General features: G+C 49.4%; 5 protein-coding genes across 5 annotated transcripts; 2 read left to right on the plus strand and 3 right to left on the minus strand.

Annotated features, from left to right (window-relative positions):
• Positions 1-349: 349 nt before the first annotated feature.
• Positions 350-3,342, plus strand: N7466_004120 (RNA-binding protein; the record flags this gene model as incomplete). Its single annotated transcript, XM_057163517.1, has 6 exons — positions 350-393; positions 466-753; positions 1,786-1,826; positions 1,886-2,049; positions 2,112-3,129; positions 3,200-3,342. The coding sequence occupies 6 exons, from the start codon at positions 350-352 to the stop codon at positions 3,340-3,342; spliced, it is 1,698 nt and encodes a 565-aa protein (XP_057022198.1).
• Positions 3,343-4,550: 1,208 nt separating this feature from the next.
• Positions 4,551-6,726, minus strand: N7466_004121 (transient receptor potential ion channel family protein; the record flags this gene model as incomplete). Its single annotated transcript, XM_057163518.1, has 2 exons — positions 4,551-6,337; positions 6,429-6,726. The coding sequence occupies 2 exons, from the start codon at positions 6,724-6,726 to the stop codon at positions 4,551-4,553; spliced, it is 2,085 nt and encodes a 694-aa protein (XP_057022199.1).
• A 1,960-nt stretch (positions 6,727-8,686) lies between these two features.
• N7466_004122 (telomere length and silencing 1 family protein) lies at positions 8,687-9,794 on the minus strand (the record flags this gene model as incomplete). Its single annotated transcript, XM_057163519.1, has 3 exons — positions 8,687-8,922; positions 8,977-9,341; positions 9,409-9,794. The coding sequence occupies 3 exons, from the start codon at positions 9,792-9,794 to the stop codon at positions 8,687-8,689; spliced, it is 987 nt and encodes a 328-aa protein (XP_057022200.1).
• Positions 9,795-10,065: 271 nt separating this feature from the next.
• On the plus strand, positions 10,066-11,700 carry N7466_004123 (actin family protein; the record flags this gene model as incomplete). Its single annotated transcript, XM_057163520.1, has 3 exons — positions 10,066-10,108; positions 10,226-10,721; positions 10,824-11,700. 3 exons carry the CDS (start codon positions 10,066-10,068, stop codon positions 11,698-11,700), a joined length of 1,416 nt encoding a protein of 471 aa, XP_057022201.1.
• Positions 11,701-12,297: 597 nt separating this feature from the next.
• Positions 12,298-14,455, minus strand: N7466_004124 (uncharacterized protein; the record flags this gene model as incomplete). The annotated part of the gene is made up of 2 exons (XM_057163521.1): positions 12,298-14,080; positions 14,160-14,455. 2 exons carry the CDS (start codon positions 14,453-14,455, stop codon positions 12,298-12,300), a joined length of 2,079 nt encoding a protein of 692 aa, XP_057022202.1.
• Between the last annotated feature and the right edge of the window lie 2,127 nt (positions 14,456-16,582).

The following is a 16,582-nucleotide window of genomic DNA, read 5'->3' on the forward strand; positions in this document are numbered from 1 at the left end:
TTGCGGGTCGTACAATGACCCAGTATGGTTTGATGTTTTTGGAACAGTGAAATCGAATTGCAGCAGGGGAAAAAACCCGAATTTTGGGGCAGGGTAGGTCTTGTTTCGTAGTTTGAAGTGAGACGTTTAGTTTCAAGGTCAAACGGGCGGTTGCTCATGTAAGCCATGTCCTCCGCTTTCCTCCCTTCCCAAGGTTCAACTTTCTTCAGCATTTCTCCATTCTCCACCACTTCGTCACCATTTTTCCGCGAGGAATCTTCTTCTTTCACTTCTCGAGTTTACTTTTTTGCTAGTCTCTCCCCCATTGCCTCCTCTTCAACTGATACCAGACCTCCAACCTCTTTACACCATGGCCGACCAGGAGGGACTGGAAGATGATCTCTTCGCTGATCTGTATGGTCTACCCTTCAAATCTTATTTTCTGAGATGAGATGAGACCGAACTGACGAATGTGTTATCTTTCAGTTACGACGCAGACGAATCGGCACCTCACGCTACTTCCGCAGTAGAGGCACCCAAGCCCACCGAACCCACCCCGGCAATCCCTGCACAGCCTGTCGTGGAGTCAACCCCGCAGAGTTATGATCATTCGCCTGTAGTAGACACATACGCGACACAGTCTCAACCTCAACAGAGCCAGCAGAACTATGGTGGAGATTATCACCAAAATGGCTCTGAGGGTGCTTACGCCGCCCCCGCAGCTCCCGCCCCCGTCGAGCATGAGTCTCACGGTACTGGAATTAAGGAAGATGGGTAAGTGCAAATTGTCCCTTGTTCTCATTTGATTTCGACTCTTTCGGATTCGGAGTATCTGGCTATGCCTTCATGGTGTCTGTGTGGCGCCTGTTACTATTCACGCAAATACGGCTCTGGGGACCTGGAATGTGATTTTATTGGGCTTCCATGTCCGATACAAGAAGCAAGCTCTAAAAGACGAGATTCACGCGTACAAAAAAACCCAATCGTGGAGCAAGGAAACAACCCAATACACAACTTGCGATATTATCAATTTCTCGCCCAATTCTGAGTCTTTTTTGGGTCGTTCTCATCTATACGGCCTTCTCCGCATCATCCTTGGGGAATTGAGGCATCAGAAAGAAGCGAAAATCAGATAAAGAGGAAGAATAATATCTGTGATCCTTTGAACTGAGAAAATCTGGTTGCGTCTGCGAAACTTTGACAAGAAATCGGTCTCCGTCAAGCTGTCTTGCGAGCGACTATATATAGTACAGCGGATACTATATAGCTTCTTGTCGATATACGTTGATAGAGCAGAGCAAGAATTAGCAACTCTGTCCGATGGAAGTTTATCAACCCCGAGTTAGCTTGGGATTGTTAGGCAGACAGACCTTCTCCAAGAGGAGAAAGGAGAGACAGTGACAATTCACTTATTTCGCCTGATTTCTCGCCCTTCGCCTTCTATCTTGCTCTCAAACTCGTGAAGCCAAAACAAAGAAAAAGAAAAGGAAAGGAAAGAGGATACCATTCGATCTTCAGACCCGGGCTCATGTAAACCAGGCGGAAACATGGGTTATGCGTGTCTGTGTGGCCACCGTATACCGACATACTATCAACCAACAGTCAATCACCACCGAGATCATGGACCCAGGCAGATCCCGCATTTAGCTGTATTCGTGAATAGCAGCTGAGCGCCACCAGCTCTTTAGCCAGAGCCCATATCCAATATCCCTGGCCCTGATTTTGGCATTTTGTTCATACGGGGGCTTGATACCACTGGCATATGATTAGGTACTTCAGTTGATACTAATTTATGATACTTGCTAGGAAAATGTTTATTGGTGGTTTGAACTGGGAGACTACAGATCGTATGTATCTTGTTTATGAACAGAAATGCATGGAATATTTCGGGTCTAACTTCCCACAGAATCTCTGCGGGACTATTTCTCGCAATTTGGAGAAGTTCAAGAGTGCACTGTAATGCGGGATAGCGCTACGGGTCGCTCTCGTGGCTTCGGCTTCTTGACTTTCCGTGACCCTAAGACTGTGAACACCGTCATGGTGAAGGAGCATTACCTGGATGGCAAGATTGTAAGATATCTGGACAACGCACATATTCCGGGAATCCCAGTCGCTCATACAAGATTTCTTAGATTGACCCCAAGCGCGCAATTCCACGTGATGAACAAGAAAAGACAAGCAAGATCTTTGTTGGTGGTGTTAGCCAAGATGCGACCGACCAGGACTTTAAGCAGTTCTTCATGCAATTCGGCCGTGTCGTGGATGCGACTCTCATGATCGACAAGGACACCGGTCGTCCCCGTGGCTTCGGCTTTGTGACATTTGACAGCGAGACCGCCGTGGACAACGCCCTTTCCCGACCTCTGGAAATCCTGGGCAAGCCCATCGAAGTGAAGAAAGCCCAGCCCCGCGGAAACCTCCGCGATGAGGACCGAGGAGGTCGCCGAGGCGGCCGTGAGGGAGGAGGATATCGAGACATGAACCACGGAAGTGACAACGCTCCCCAGCAGGGTGGCGGCGGCGGTGGTGGTCAGCAGCAAGGCATGGCCGGTGGCATGACTCCCCAGATGATGGCACAATATTGGCAACGCATGCAGCAATACTTCGCCATGATGCAGCAGCAGATGGCCATGGCAGGCCAGGGTCAGCCCCAGGGAATGCCCGGCATGGCCATGGGCGGCATGAACCCAGCCATGCTCCAGCAAATGCAGCAGATGCAACAGATGCAGCAGATGAAGGGTATGGGCGGTAACCCTCAGCAGCCACAGGGCAGCATGAGCCCCATCCCCAACCCCCAGAGCCCTGGACCCTCCCAGACTCCTATGCCCAACATGATGAACCCCGCCATGATGCAACAGATGCAGAACCAGGGCCAACAAGCTCCCCAGCCTGCTGGTGCCGGTGGCAACGGTGGTGGTAACGGAGGCGCTAACTCCGACCCCAACGCTGCGTACAACCGCCAGCCTGGTGGACCAGGTTACAACGCCCAGGAGCAGATCGCTTTTGAACAGCAAAAGTATGAGCAACAACAGAATGTTCGTCGTCAAATGGATAACCGTGCTTTCTCCCCTTACCAGCAGGGTGGCCCGACTTCTTGGGAGGGCATGTACGACGAAGTACCCCAGCCCAACATGCCCGGTGGACCTCAAGGTATGCATGCACCCACTGAACCCATTTCTATATCTCTCTTCCCTTTTTTATTTACTAACTTCCTCACCAGACGGATCCGGCTCCCAACTCCAAAGCGCCGCCCCCGCCAACGCCCCCACAGGACCACGAAACGCCGGCAAGCCCGGCGCAAACTACCGTGGTGGTGGCCGAGGAGGTCAAGGACACCGCGGCTTCCACCCATACTCCCGCTGATAACATGTTTAATGGTGGCACGGGCTGAATGCGTCTGCTTTTCTCTTTCTTTTTCTGTATCTTCCTCCTTCACACTGTATTGTGGATCAATTGATCTCTGTCGGCTTACTTGCTTGCAAGAGATGGATCTGTTTCCTCGGGGCTCGTGGATAATTCTCATGGGATGTGGATTCATGGGGGCTCGAATTTTTCTTTTTTTTTCTTCTCTCTTACTCTTTTCTATTTTCTTTTCTTGCCTGTGGTTTTCTTTCAAAATGATCAACTTTTCTCATTAGGACATGGCGGTATTCTCAAATCTTGATTTATGTTCGCGGGCTCTCGAATGCCAAATATTAAGCTTTATGGTATCTGATTGATTGATTGGATTAGGCTTTGGAGTTGACATCTAGATCTACATGCATGTGTTACCTGCAGCAATTGTGGAGAGTTGCAACATCATGTGCACATGTACATACAGTTATGTCGTATATGGTTATGTAGTAGGTATGTAGACCTTTCAGACGTAAATCCAGGGCTGTAGCAACGAGGTTCAAATGTTGGGAGGTTTGTATGAATGGTGGTCAGTGTACTTAAGTGCTATTTGAATCTTCTAAGCCCAGGTGGAACCTTCAAACACTCAAGTGCTGAATGTTGGTAGTACCCAGTAATCACTATTCATTACATCAATCCAATTTTCAAATGTTACTGTAATTGCGGATTGACATTCATCCACACAGGTATGCTATTTGTTATGTATCAATATCAATCTATGAAGAGACTGCAACAAGGACCTGGAGATTTAGTGTAGAAAAGAGAAACAAAAGTTGATAGCAAGAATCTATGAAGATGAAGATATACAAGAAATAAAACGCAAATTTTTCACCAGGCTGTAGGGAAGACCAAGAAGATTGGGAAATATAAAGAAAGACACGCTGGATATAAGGAGGGTCAAAGTATAAGAGTCGGATGACAAGAGAAAGACGAGGATATGTAGAGAGGGAGAAGTGTTATGCCACAAACATCCAAAGGCGAGAATGAGAACCTCATCTCCCATTCAAACACGCTAAACGAAAAATGATCAAAATAAACCCCGTCCGGGAAAAAAGAAAAAGTACCCGTCAGACGTTATAAGGTGGGAAAGAGAGTGTATGTGAGAGAGAATGCGTGTGTGTGCGTGTGTGTATGAGAGAAAGAAAAAAGCTTCTGAATCGTGATTTCGGAGCGCAGGTCTACAATGCCATGCCGTAGCCGGCGGTGGTCGGATGATGCCCCTCAGGAGATGGGCTTCGACGATCATGCCTGGATTCTTGGCTGGTGCTGCGGGTGTGTGCGACGCCGTAATCGGCATACATGAGGCGTTCTTTGCTGCCAGCGGAGTCGGATCGTGACAATGGGACGTCGCGGTAGGTCTCGTAGGGACGATTGAAGTTGAACTTGCTGACCTCGGAGAAGTCTCGCTGTTGGGGGTGATCGATCAGAAGCGAATCACGGGCGTCCAGGGGAGTGAGGTCATCGAGGTCGCGGTTTGCCTTCTCGGCTTCTTGTCTGCGCTTTTCGTGGACGTTCTGGCGGAACATGGCAATGACGGCGTTGACGACAATTAGGATGGCAAGAAGGCCGGTCAAGAGTGATTGGATTACGATGAGGACAATGCCAGTCACGGTCTTGGTGGTCTGAGAGAGTCCCAGCTCATCAACAAAGACCAAGACACAAGCAACTGACAAGACTCGCACGATTTGAATTGTGATGTTGATTCCCGTGGTTGATTTGCGGGCGTAGGGGCGGCTCCATAACACGAGACCAAGCAGTAGAACCTCACAAACCAATTGACCGGCACTTTGGAAGAGGCCATGGCCCTGTCCACCAGCGATGATGCAGCCCTTGACCAAAGCGTAAACAATGACGGGCACAAAGAGCCACCAGAAGTCCTTCTTGAGGTTGTCGTAGAAAAGACTGTACTTGCGCCAAGTATCCTTATCGTCGTATAGACCAGCGGTATCTCCCTCTGACTTCTTATATTTGCGGGCCTTCAAGAAAATGCGGACGGCAAAAAAGCCGAGGACGGCTGTGAAAACCACCAAGGTTAAGGCGGCAATTAGCTTGGCTGCCCAAGAGTCACCATTTTTGAGCTGATAGACGCAGTACATCACCCAGACGCTGTACAGGATGAGAATCATGTTGGTGATTGTCCGGGCCATGATTCCCCAATAGTCTCTTCGGAAGTTGATGAGCTTGTTGGGGAAGTTGCCGTAAAGGGCCCATAACTCCAGGATGACTTTGAGGAGTAGAATTCCAACAATGACGACGCCAACCACAATTGCAAAGATCAAGAGCACGGTCATAAAGATGTTAGCCGAAGGAATCATGAGCTCCTCAGCAAGGGCCTTGATTCTGTCTATGCTGTCAGAGCTGGTGCTGTTGGAGTCCGATCGAGCCGCCAATTTCACCGAGCGGCGCATCATATCTAAGCTCCGCTTCGTGGTCGAGGAATTGGTTTCGGAGATGCTGCCCAGGTAGGACAAGCTGTTGTCTGTAAGATTGCCACCTGTGGCTTTCCTGAAGTTGTCGATCGAATCCTGTAGACCATCCCAGGAGACAAGACCGGTACTCCAAGCAAAGTTCTTGGTGAAGCTCGTGTAGACGGTGGGGTACGAGACACTCAACATGCCGTTAGTAGCCATGCAATGGAACCAGCCCATCACGTCTCCAAATCCGGGGCTGGAGCCAGTTGCACCCGGGTGTGCGCCAACCGCACTCACAGCCGAGACACCACTGAAGGCCAGCGCGCCGGCCGCCATACCAGCCGAGGCCCATGAAACGGCCTTGACACTTGTTGACTTTCCATTAGTTAATTGAGATTCAACACATGCGAGGTTTCCACTTCCGGCAGTCGATGTCAAGACGAGTTTGGCCTGGCCGTCGAGATCGGGCATATTGAATGCGAGAGAGGGGATTTCGGATGCATAGCTTGCGGGGACGGTGATGGTGCCACTAGCGGAGAAGGCGCCGGATGGGACTAGTACAGACGCGTCAGGATTTTCATGTTTCATATATATATGATCGGTTCTTCTCCACGTGAAGAGTTTCCTGTGTTATGTTCGACTCACCTGGACAGAGGGCAGCCACGTGGACAGTATCTTTGCAGGGATCAAAAGTATCGCTGTAGATCTGACTGCCATAGGCCGTGACGGTTAATGTGGCGGTGATATTTTGTTCCTGCGAGCTGGTACCAGCCAGGTCGAAGACCATCTCTCTTGTTGAGCCAGTATAGGTGATATCCAAATCGGTGATATCGATGCTGGTATCGGTCATGCACAAGTCAAAGCCATCGGTGCTCAGGGTGTCGCCGGCCAGTACCTGAGGCACGACGCTGAGACCCAACAGGGCCCAAAGGAGGGATCGCATGGTGAATTTCCCAAATGGCGGACAAGATATATCAAGAAAGATCGAGTTAAGACGAAAGCATCAAGGGAAGACAATGGCGAACGGCAGGGCAGATTATGAGATGGTGTATATTTAGAGAATGACGATCAATTCGAGAGGGCGCGACTGTCGTAGGATCAACCTGGACGACAGGGGGCGCGACTCGAAAAGGGACAGGGGTCGAGAGAGCGACGATTAACGATAGACGGGGTTAGTTGCGATTCAAGCAAAGCAAGTTGAAGGATCGGAAGGTCGAGAGAAAGAGAGAGTCTGGAAGCGAATGAACAGAACCCCTCTCTTTTGCAGTTGGGTAAGAAAGGGACTGGGAAGAGTTCCTGAGAAAAAGGTGATCACTTCTCCCCCTGACACCAAGTTTTGATTGGCTCTAGCCCGTTTCAGAGTCTAGACTCCGCTCGGGTTGGTCGCGTCTGATTCGTTCTGGATTTAAACCATTTTGGGTGTTTTTGTTCCAATTGGGAGTTAATTGGGTTAATTGGGTTAATTGAGCTAATCGGGTTGTTTCTCTCGATCGAATCATTTCTTCAGAAATTCTCCTCTATATTTGTTAACAGCTACAATGTAGTTACCATGAAGCCATAATTGTTTATTGACTTTCAATAAACGCTGTGGAGAAAACCCAAAATCCTGACTAACCACGGTTGAACGTGACCAGACTTAGCTAACCATTTGGGCTCGAGCGCCACAAACTCCACGCAAGGTCAACTTTATGAAACACTCCCTATCCACGGTTACGGTCTTTAACACGTCAACATATTTTATCCCTAGATCGAAGAATTTGAGAAATCAAAAAATAAAAACTAAGAAATAAAAATAAAAATCCCACATTGCGGAATTCCTAACAAAATCTCCCTCGCCACACCTGTCGATCCCGCCCTGTAGCCATTCGCTTCTAGACGCTGTGGATCTTCTTAGATCTTGGATTGGGGAGATTTCTAGGTCGAGAATGTTCCTAAACTTCCAGGCTTACGTAGAATCTCCAATGTGAAAAAAAAGAAAAGAAAAAAAAATACATAGAAAAATTTCTTCAACGTTCAATGAGTTCCACCATCCTCGATCTTGTGTGTTCGAGACAAAATTCAATCCTGGCTCGGACATCGAGTATGTATCCCGCGTCATCAATCTGAGACATAAGCCAAGCGCCAGCCTCATCCTTAAACTGATATGGTGGCGCTGCCAATTGTGGATGCTGATAATCACTATAATTATACCAGTAACAAACCAGTACATGTGCAGTTCGAAAACCAGTAACTTTACTCTTTAAAGAAAAATGATTAATGCCCATGAGTCGCACCATTTGACTGTTTCGTCAGAGCATAATTCCGTATACTTAGTAATCATCCATCGAGGTCTCCAGTTCCGTTCACAAATTGATTTACTTTGCTTAGTTTGCATTGTTATACAGTTACACTTAGTAATTTACCCACGGAGTACTTGAGCAGCTTCTTCCCTACTGTACTCCGTCCTGTGCATTAATTCTTGGATCCCAGCCCTAAATTTACTAACCCGTTATTTCACCAGCTCTACGGATGATCAGTCCACCTTTACTCCGTACACACAATATGCATCAAAAAAAAAAAAAAGAAAAAGATGAATCAACTTTCCTATCCCATGCTGGGACTGGTATGTGGCGTGTGAGATCACTGCAGATCTTCCAAGCTTCCAAAAATACTCTCTGCTCTACATAATCCATCCACTCTGCGGCACATGCAGATGTGGATCAGGCAATATATCGGTTTCCAAAATATGAGAGCCCTGGGTCATCTCCAGGGCACCGCCGTAGTATTATTACAAAGTACACTCTGCCGTGTGTCTGATCCTCCGAGAAGAGGTGGGGAGAAAGGCAATCTAAATTGTATGAAATGTCTCAACCCCTGTTGGCCCGCCATTGACATCCATTTCAAATTGTCAAAATATTCGCCCATTATTTCTGTCCGGCCTTGTTCTGCATCTCTCGCATCGCAGCTCTTGCGCTACGACTTCCTCCCAACTTGGGCCCCTTGGGTGCCTCGGTCTTCTCCGTCGTCGTGCGACTTGTCCGAACACGGCGTCGGGATTGAATGGCATCCATGAAGTCTTGACGGAACTTTTCGGCAATTCGCTCATCCGCCGCTTGATCATCCATTGGCCCTTCGTCCTCCGGTTCGTCATAAATTTCCACTGTAAGAAGAGTTAGCGTTGGGAAAGGCAAAAAAGAGAGATTCATAATCTTACGTCTGCTTTCACGCATCACTTCCTCCACAAGGCGATCGCGTTCGATATCAGCGCTGGTACGTCGCTTGCGATTGCGCCAGGATTTATCGGTGCCAGAACGGCCCGTATCGCCGGTATTCTTGGTGTCTTCGCCACCCTGTAGTCGCTTTCGAGCAGCCTCCGTCCGCTCAATATTTCGCATCGTCGCTTCCTCACCCAGGTCGATTTCATGCAATTTGCCCAGTGTCGCCCGTGCGCCCTTGCGTTCGGGTATTGAAGGTTCGCTAGCATTGTGTGTTTCCGATAACTGGGAGGCTTCGGGATTGTTTGATGGGAGTGGGCTGCGTTGTGATCGCTTAGCCATCTCGGAATCTATATAGGCCATCCTTATCTTGTTAGTCGGTTATTGAACGGGAGATAGGAGAGGAGCTTTCGCATAATAAGGCATCATACATGTGCTTGTCCACGTCTTCTGTCTGGCCTGTATATGTCGTGAACCGATCACTCATGGCCTGGAGCTTGTCGGCCTCCAAATCCTCCGCAGATACCAACGCTGTCTCTCGGTTACCATCCTTGGATCGCGAAATGGCGGAGAACCCTATGCCTCCTTTGCGGGATTGTCGCGGCCGCTGTAGACGAACGACATTCGTAGATTGTGTGGTCTGGTCTTCCTCCCCAGTGGACGGCGCTTCGGGGGTTTGATTGTCATTTCTGCTCGGAGTGGCGGCTTCTCCAGCGGCGCTGGAATCTGTTGTATCATTTGTACGCCGTGGGATAAACTTGCGTCGCTTTGTAGCGCGAAAGAGCGACTCCGGTGCGACGTCGACCTCAGTATCCATTCTCTTTTCTTTTTTGTGTATATGGTGAATTAGAGGTGGGGGATCAGTGATGAAAGAAAAGCAAAAAGTTGAAAGCTGACAGGGTGAGGTCATTTAGTGCCAAGCGGACCTAATCAGTTCTCTCTCTCCGCCAAAGCTGTTCCCGCACCGAAAAGACCGCTTCTTCTCCCTACCTCTCCCTTGTCTCCTCCGCGCGTGGTTTCGCAGGCCTTTTAACACCTTGGTCTGAGCAATTTTCTTTTGGCCTGCTTTATCTTCCTGCGCTATCGCCATGAACCCTTCCAATCCACCCCAGGCTGCCGAATATGGTGGAGGTACGTGCCCTTGCGGGATGCGCCCGCTGCTTTCTCCCCTCGCAGCCCCAATTCCGTCTCCAGCAGGGCGTATATCTAGATAGTCCTCAGTCGGCTGCTAATATGAATCGCGTTTAGATGAAGTCTCAGCCATTGTTCTCGACCCCGGCTACTCCACCACCCGCGCTGGCTTCGCTGGTGAAGATGCTCCCAAGTCGTTAATTCCAACATATTACGGCAAGTACGACGCTGATGGCCAGGAGAAGTTCATCTATGGAGATGATGTCTTTGTTACCCCGCGCCCCGGTCTTTCCATCCACAACCCGATCGGCAAGGATGGCATTGTTGAAGATTGGGATATGGCAGAGAAAGTGTGGGAGTATTCGTTCACTTCGCGACTCACCGGTGCGAAACCAGGCAATCCTTTCCAGAATGGATTGAACGATATCTCCGAGGGAGAGCTTCCAACAGAGATGGACGTGGAATCGGAAGAGAAGCCTTTGGAAGATAGCCCATTGTTGATGACCGAACCTGGATGGAACCCGATCAAGGCACGCGAAAAGACCATTGAGATTGCCATGGAGAAATGGGGCACCCCGGCTTTCTACCTTGCACGGAGCGGTGTGCTTGCAGCGTATGTACATCATCAACAGACCTGGTGACCCTTTTGGAGCGGGTCATTGGTTTGATATTCCTCGCGCAGTCTTATTTTTCTTGCTAATCTCCTTTTCCGCAGTTTTGCTTCCGGTAAAGCCTCAGCTCTCGTCGTTGATATTGGCGCTTCGAATATCTCCATCACCCCGGTCCACGATGGCATGATCCTCAAGCGAGGCGTGCAGCACTCCCCGCTCGGCGGCGATTACATTTCATCCCAGATTCGCGCACTGTTCAAGAAGAACTCCCCGCAACCCATCACCATCACGCCGCACTACCTGATCAGCTCTAAGAATCCGGTCGAGGCCGGCCAAGAACCCCAAGTCAAGTTGAAGACCTTCGCCGCCGACAAGGCGCCCGATGCCTCGTACCGCGCCCTCCTGGAAGAGCGCACTCTCTCCGAGTTCAAGGAGTGCGTCGTCCAGGTCTGGCCCGGCCCCAACAAGCTCTCCGCCACCGGCCCCAACGGCGTGTCCAACGAAGATGCCGCGCGCTCATCTCCCGGTCGTCCATTCGAGTTCCCTGACGGATACAACCAGGTCTTTGGCGCTGATCGCTTCCGCGTCGTGGAATCCCTCTTCGACGCCAAGGCCGCCATCCCTGATCCCGAATCTCCCTTCCCTGCCCCGACCTCCGCTCAGACCATCGCCGAGCTGATCAAGGCGTCCCTGAGCAATGTGGACGTTGACATCCGTCCCCACTTGCTGGGTAACGTTGTCGTGACTGGCGCCTCCAGTCTGCTCTACGGCTTCACTGACCGTCTGAGCCAAGAATTGGTCGCTCAGTTCCCTGGTCCGCGTGTGCGTATCTCGGCCCCCGGTAACACTGCTGAGCGCCGCTTCGGCTCTTGGATCGGAGGAAGTATCCTGGCTAGTCTGGGTACTTTCCACCAGATGTGGATCTCTAAGAAGGAATACGAGGAGCACGGTGCGAACATTGTAGAGAAGCGCTGCAAATAATCTATTCTCTCCTATCTTCCTTTATTTTCCTGATCTTTGTGCGTTTCCATGGGCTCACGTGTTATGAACTGTGTCCATGCTGTGGTTTGGTCATTTTGGGCGTTTACTGCTTAGGCGCTTTGCCAGGGCTCGAGTATGCGGATTTAGGCTCGGCCTGCGGGTCTGAAAAAAATGAATGCTATATTATTTTTTTGGTCCCGGAATACTTTCTCTTTCCCACTCGTAATTTCATAATGCGATTTTACTTTGAGATTAAAGGTAGAATGAATTAGAAATGTTTCTGTAAGTTGGTCTCAATAAAAGAAGATAAAAGGCATCAATTGTGCCAAGCCAAGCATTGTGGGTATAAACTTGAACAAAAGATAATAAGGGCAATCAATCGCTGAAGATTGCAGAAATGATATGTATACCGTACTATATGGTAAGAAAAGGATAAACGGATCCAGCCGTAAATCCCACCAGGAAACTGATCTTGATCTTCATCCTGTTGAAACAATCCGAACAAGACAACCAAGTCAAAGCCAACAAGAAGCATGAGCATGCAGTGCAGATCCAGATCCAGATCCAGATCGCAGAAAGCAGATCTCAATCTCAATCTCAACCCTGTGCACACTCAACAGTTCTGGGCCTATACTCCTGCGCCACAGAAGGAATAGTAGGAGGCGTGGGAGGCGGCAACGCCGGGAGAGCAGTAATAATCGACCCAGAATCAGGGATATCAATCTCATCCACAGCCATCCCATGCCCGCCCACCGGACCCCCAACCTCCTCCATCTCCTCATCCAGCATCATCTGCACCGAAAGCACATGGATCCGCGGCGAAATCTCCGGCCTCTGTCTAAACGAGTACGTATTCAGCATCTCCGGCGCATCCTGCACCCAAGACATCTGTCTATCGTAGTCCGGCGATGACGCAGCGCCCAGATCAGTGGCTCCGTTCGAGCGCGCACGCCATGCGTTGGGCGATTTCGCCCGGAAGATGCTGCACGGCCACTCCTTTGCGGTCTTTGATAGCGTGCGTCCGCATGTGCCCGTTTTAGTAGCCATGGTATCCCAGGCTTCGACCACGCGGTCTGTTTTGAGGAACTGGGAGACTTGCTCTTTCAGGGACTCGTAGGTTTCTTTTTCGGGATCGTCCTGTTTGGGGGTTTGTTTGGGGACACGGTGGGATTCGGGGATTGGGGGGACGGGGGGTGGGGGTGGGATTGGGGTTGGGGTTGGGGTTGAGGAATGAGCTTGCGCTTGGGCCTGGGCCTGGGCCTGGGCCATGGACTGCTGTGTTCGGGGACGAGTGGTGCTACTCGCCCATAACGCTTTTAGCTGTTCCATGGACACGCTGCGGGATTTGAGGGTGCGGGCTGGGGCCGAGGCGGGACGGTCTTGATTCTGTTCCGTATCAGCCTTTTCGCCATCACTGAGTGATCTCTTGGGGAGGAAGGGCTTGGATAGTCTTCTGGTCAGTTTGTTTGCTGTTCTTGGACGCGGGACTGGGACCGGGGCTGGTGTAGGGGTGGTCGCGGTGGAACTATCGTCCATGGCCAGGGCACTACACGATTTTGCGCGACTTAGGACCCTGGGGATGTTACTTTCCCGCTTAGAAGCATTGGGGTTGGTAGTACTGCGACCCACATTGCCCTTTCCTGTACTTATTCCCTCCTCGCCCGGCTTGGTTGAGTTCTTTGGTTTCAGTAGGGGGTCGCGGGGAAGTGGTTTCTCTGAGGGTAGTGAGGGGGAGAACAGTTTCTGTCTGACTGATCGGGTGCGGGTGGTTTGAGAGGATTTAACGAATGAGCGCACGTCCTTCCTGCTTGCTACGCCCACTCGGCGTTGCATCTCGGTGACTGCTAGAGCAAGCTGGGCAAGTGCCTTTTGGAGGGATGTACCACGACGACGGAGTTTGGAGAAGGCTTCGAGCCAGCCTTCTAGGTTGTCCATCATTGCTTGGTAGAATGCCTTCAGGCTGTGGGTCTCAAAACAACCTTCCCCGGACTTCTCGAGGAGATAGTGCCACAGGACACTGATTGCCTCTTTGCCTTTTAGAAGATCGCGAATTGAATCTGTAATGGCAAGGGTGAACCTGTCCACGGCATGTTCTATCTGATCGTGGTAGGCTATCAATGAGAGGCGGAAATTGCGATCCTCGAGCATCCGATCGAACAAATGCAAGTTGTCGAGCGGAAGGCTTAAATATTGAATTCGAGTGCGAACGTCCATTTGGATAATTAGAAAATCCTCGGTTGTTCTTTGCAGAAAGCCATCCATTTCATCGACATGACTTTGCAGGATTCTCATAACTTGTGGCTCTGATTTGGCCAATCGGTTCGCCAGTAAATGAACTCCAAACACCATTTGTGCAATCAGCTTCCAAAAAGGATGATATCTGGGATACGCCAGGTCAGCTCCCGAACCTTTACACTAATTTTGTTTTGTTTTTTCCCCTCTGTATATCGACTGCTCACCGTTCAGAGGCCCGTTGGCGCCATTTGCGACCACAGAGCCGCTCGTATTCATCATTCTCCAGTAGATCCCGACGACGGGACTGTGTATCGATATTCACCACCCACTGACTCGCAGATTTGTGGTTGGTTTCACGAATGGACTCTTCAAAGGGGCCTTGAAGCTGTTCAATTGGATGCTCCGGAGACGGGTTGAGATTATCCTCGGCGCCATCTGCTGACTCCTCGGATATGGGAGTGATTGGACTAACAGGACTGCGTCCATCCTGACCCTGGCCAGGAAAGTCGGGCAAAAGCATGATTGGAGAGTTGCGACAATCAACGGCGATGCAATGTTTCCGAGTTCGAGTATATCCTATATACCAGTTTTGGCGTTGGAAAAAATTTCCGACTTTTGAGTAGAATCAACGGTAAATTAGATCCGCACTCATGCGCAATTGTTTAATTAAAGCGCATGCTAGCATCCATGGGGGGACCGTTGGATATAAAATTATGATCGGAGCTGGCTAAGGGGTGTTCATTCTGGATGGAAGCTTGGAGATGGCGGGCTGGGAATGGAAAATGGCTGGAGTATCAAGGCAAGATGCAAGGTCGAGATGTTCTGGCTTATATCAGATATCAGTAGGGGCCCAAGACAAATATGTTGAAACATACAAAAAGCGCCACTGGGACCAGCCTTCTCTGAACCGTGGATGCGTCCAGGTTTCAAGGTTTCGAAAAATGGAGCTGCATGAGATTCAAGATTCAAGGTGAAAAAAAGTACAAAGAGAAGAAAAAAACCGACAAAACAGATAAATTTCTGATTTTGATCCTGTTCGTCATCGGACGAAAAGAAAAAAAAGAACAAAGAACCGGGGAAGACACCCTTTCACAGATTAGATGAGTTTTTTTATTTTTTCAAATTTGCTGCAATTTTACCGATTTTTGCCTGATGAATTTCCACCTAAACCCCCCCTTTCACCTACTCCCGTGTGGATCCCCCTAATGTCACCGATGACTTGTTACCATGGTCGTTCATCTTTTGACAAATGAACGGCACGGGCTCGGAACCAGAGACAAATTTAGAAGCAACAAGTGACGATCACGGTACAGAATCATCAACTCCTTCTCCCAAGGCAAACTCGTGGGAAAACCCACGAGTCGCGAAAGGGGAACACTTGCAACTCCCCACTCATTTACGGCGTTTCAGAATGACGATCGCCGGTTGTTCTCCACATGTCGAGGCTAAACAGGTACAGTGTATCCGTTGTACGGTAGCCCAAGTTCGTATTGCGCATTTCCAGAAACCGGGTTCTGGACCAGTGGGATGGACTGGAGGTCTGGAACTTCCGTAATCTCACAATTAGGTGAGAAGTGGCCCATGCGCAACAAGGCGCAGATACGATGCGTCAGTCAATTTCCGCTGGTCACTGCCAACGTTGTCTTGTCGTTTTTGATTGGTCAGGGCTAAGAGGATTTGATTACATAATGGGTTGATATCTCACATGACCAGTAACATGACTGGTAAGCGGGACTCGACTGACAATTGATATCACGTGGTTGGTGTCACGTGCCATGTCCGACAGGGCCTCTCCTGCACGTGATAAGATATTACCCTAGTCAGTTCACGAACACCCTACTACAAGTAGTACACGAACTTGGTAAATCCCCAAGCAGATTCTTTATACAAATTTACCGAACATATCAAGAAGATCATGGAGAGAATGCTGCCAACCTCTTGATGCCATCATGTTTCAACATGACATAAAACATTTGACTAATGTAGTAGCTACTAGCTAGCCATACAAATAATACCATCAATTGATAGATATGGTCATATGCCCAGTTGTAGGTTTGACTGTTGGAGAGAACGGGCAGGAATTGAGAGGCTCTAAAGTCAGTATCGTATTGTATTGTTGAACAGCTACTGTGTTAGAATTCTGACATTAAAAAAACAACCCCCATACCATGGTCTTGGGAACTATTCAAAGCTCTAGTACAGCATGAAAACAACAAAACTGCCCGGGTTTAGAAAGTTAATCACCATTTATAAACAACATACTCTTTTAGAAACTGTAACAAAACGTATTGCTCTATACTGGCCCTAAAGGCCTTGTCGGCCGGACGACAGAGCCACAAACCGCCATCATCGCAAACCATCATCACGAACCCCCGCCTTGTCGCCAATTGTCATCGCCACTTGAGACACGTCAACATCACAATAATACTACTACGTGGTTTTGCACGTGAACTTGAGCTTGAACGTGAACGTGTACGGCGTGTACGTGATAGCGTGACACTGACCCTGCTTATCGTCTCTATTGTCTCTTCTTGCCAATCGCTACTTGTTCTTCGTCTTTTACACAATCTTCTTTCTGTCTTCTTGGTTCCGTTTTTGCCAATCGCTAATTGCTCTTCGTTGTTTACACAATCTTCTTTCTCTCTTC

Source organism: Penicillium verhagenii (genome assembly GCF_028828195.1).
Source record: "Penicillium verhagenii strain IBT 33310 chromosome Unknown utg000005l_segment0_segment0, whole genome shotgun sequence".
In the NCBI taxonomy this organism is placed as follows: domain Eukaryota; kingdom Fungi; phylum Ascomycota; class Eurotiomycetes; order Eurotiales; family Aspergillaceae; genus Penicillium; species Penicillium verhagenii.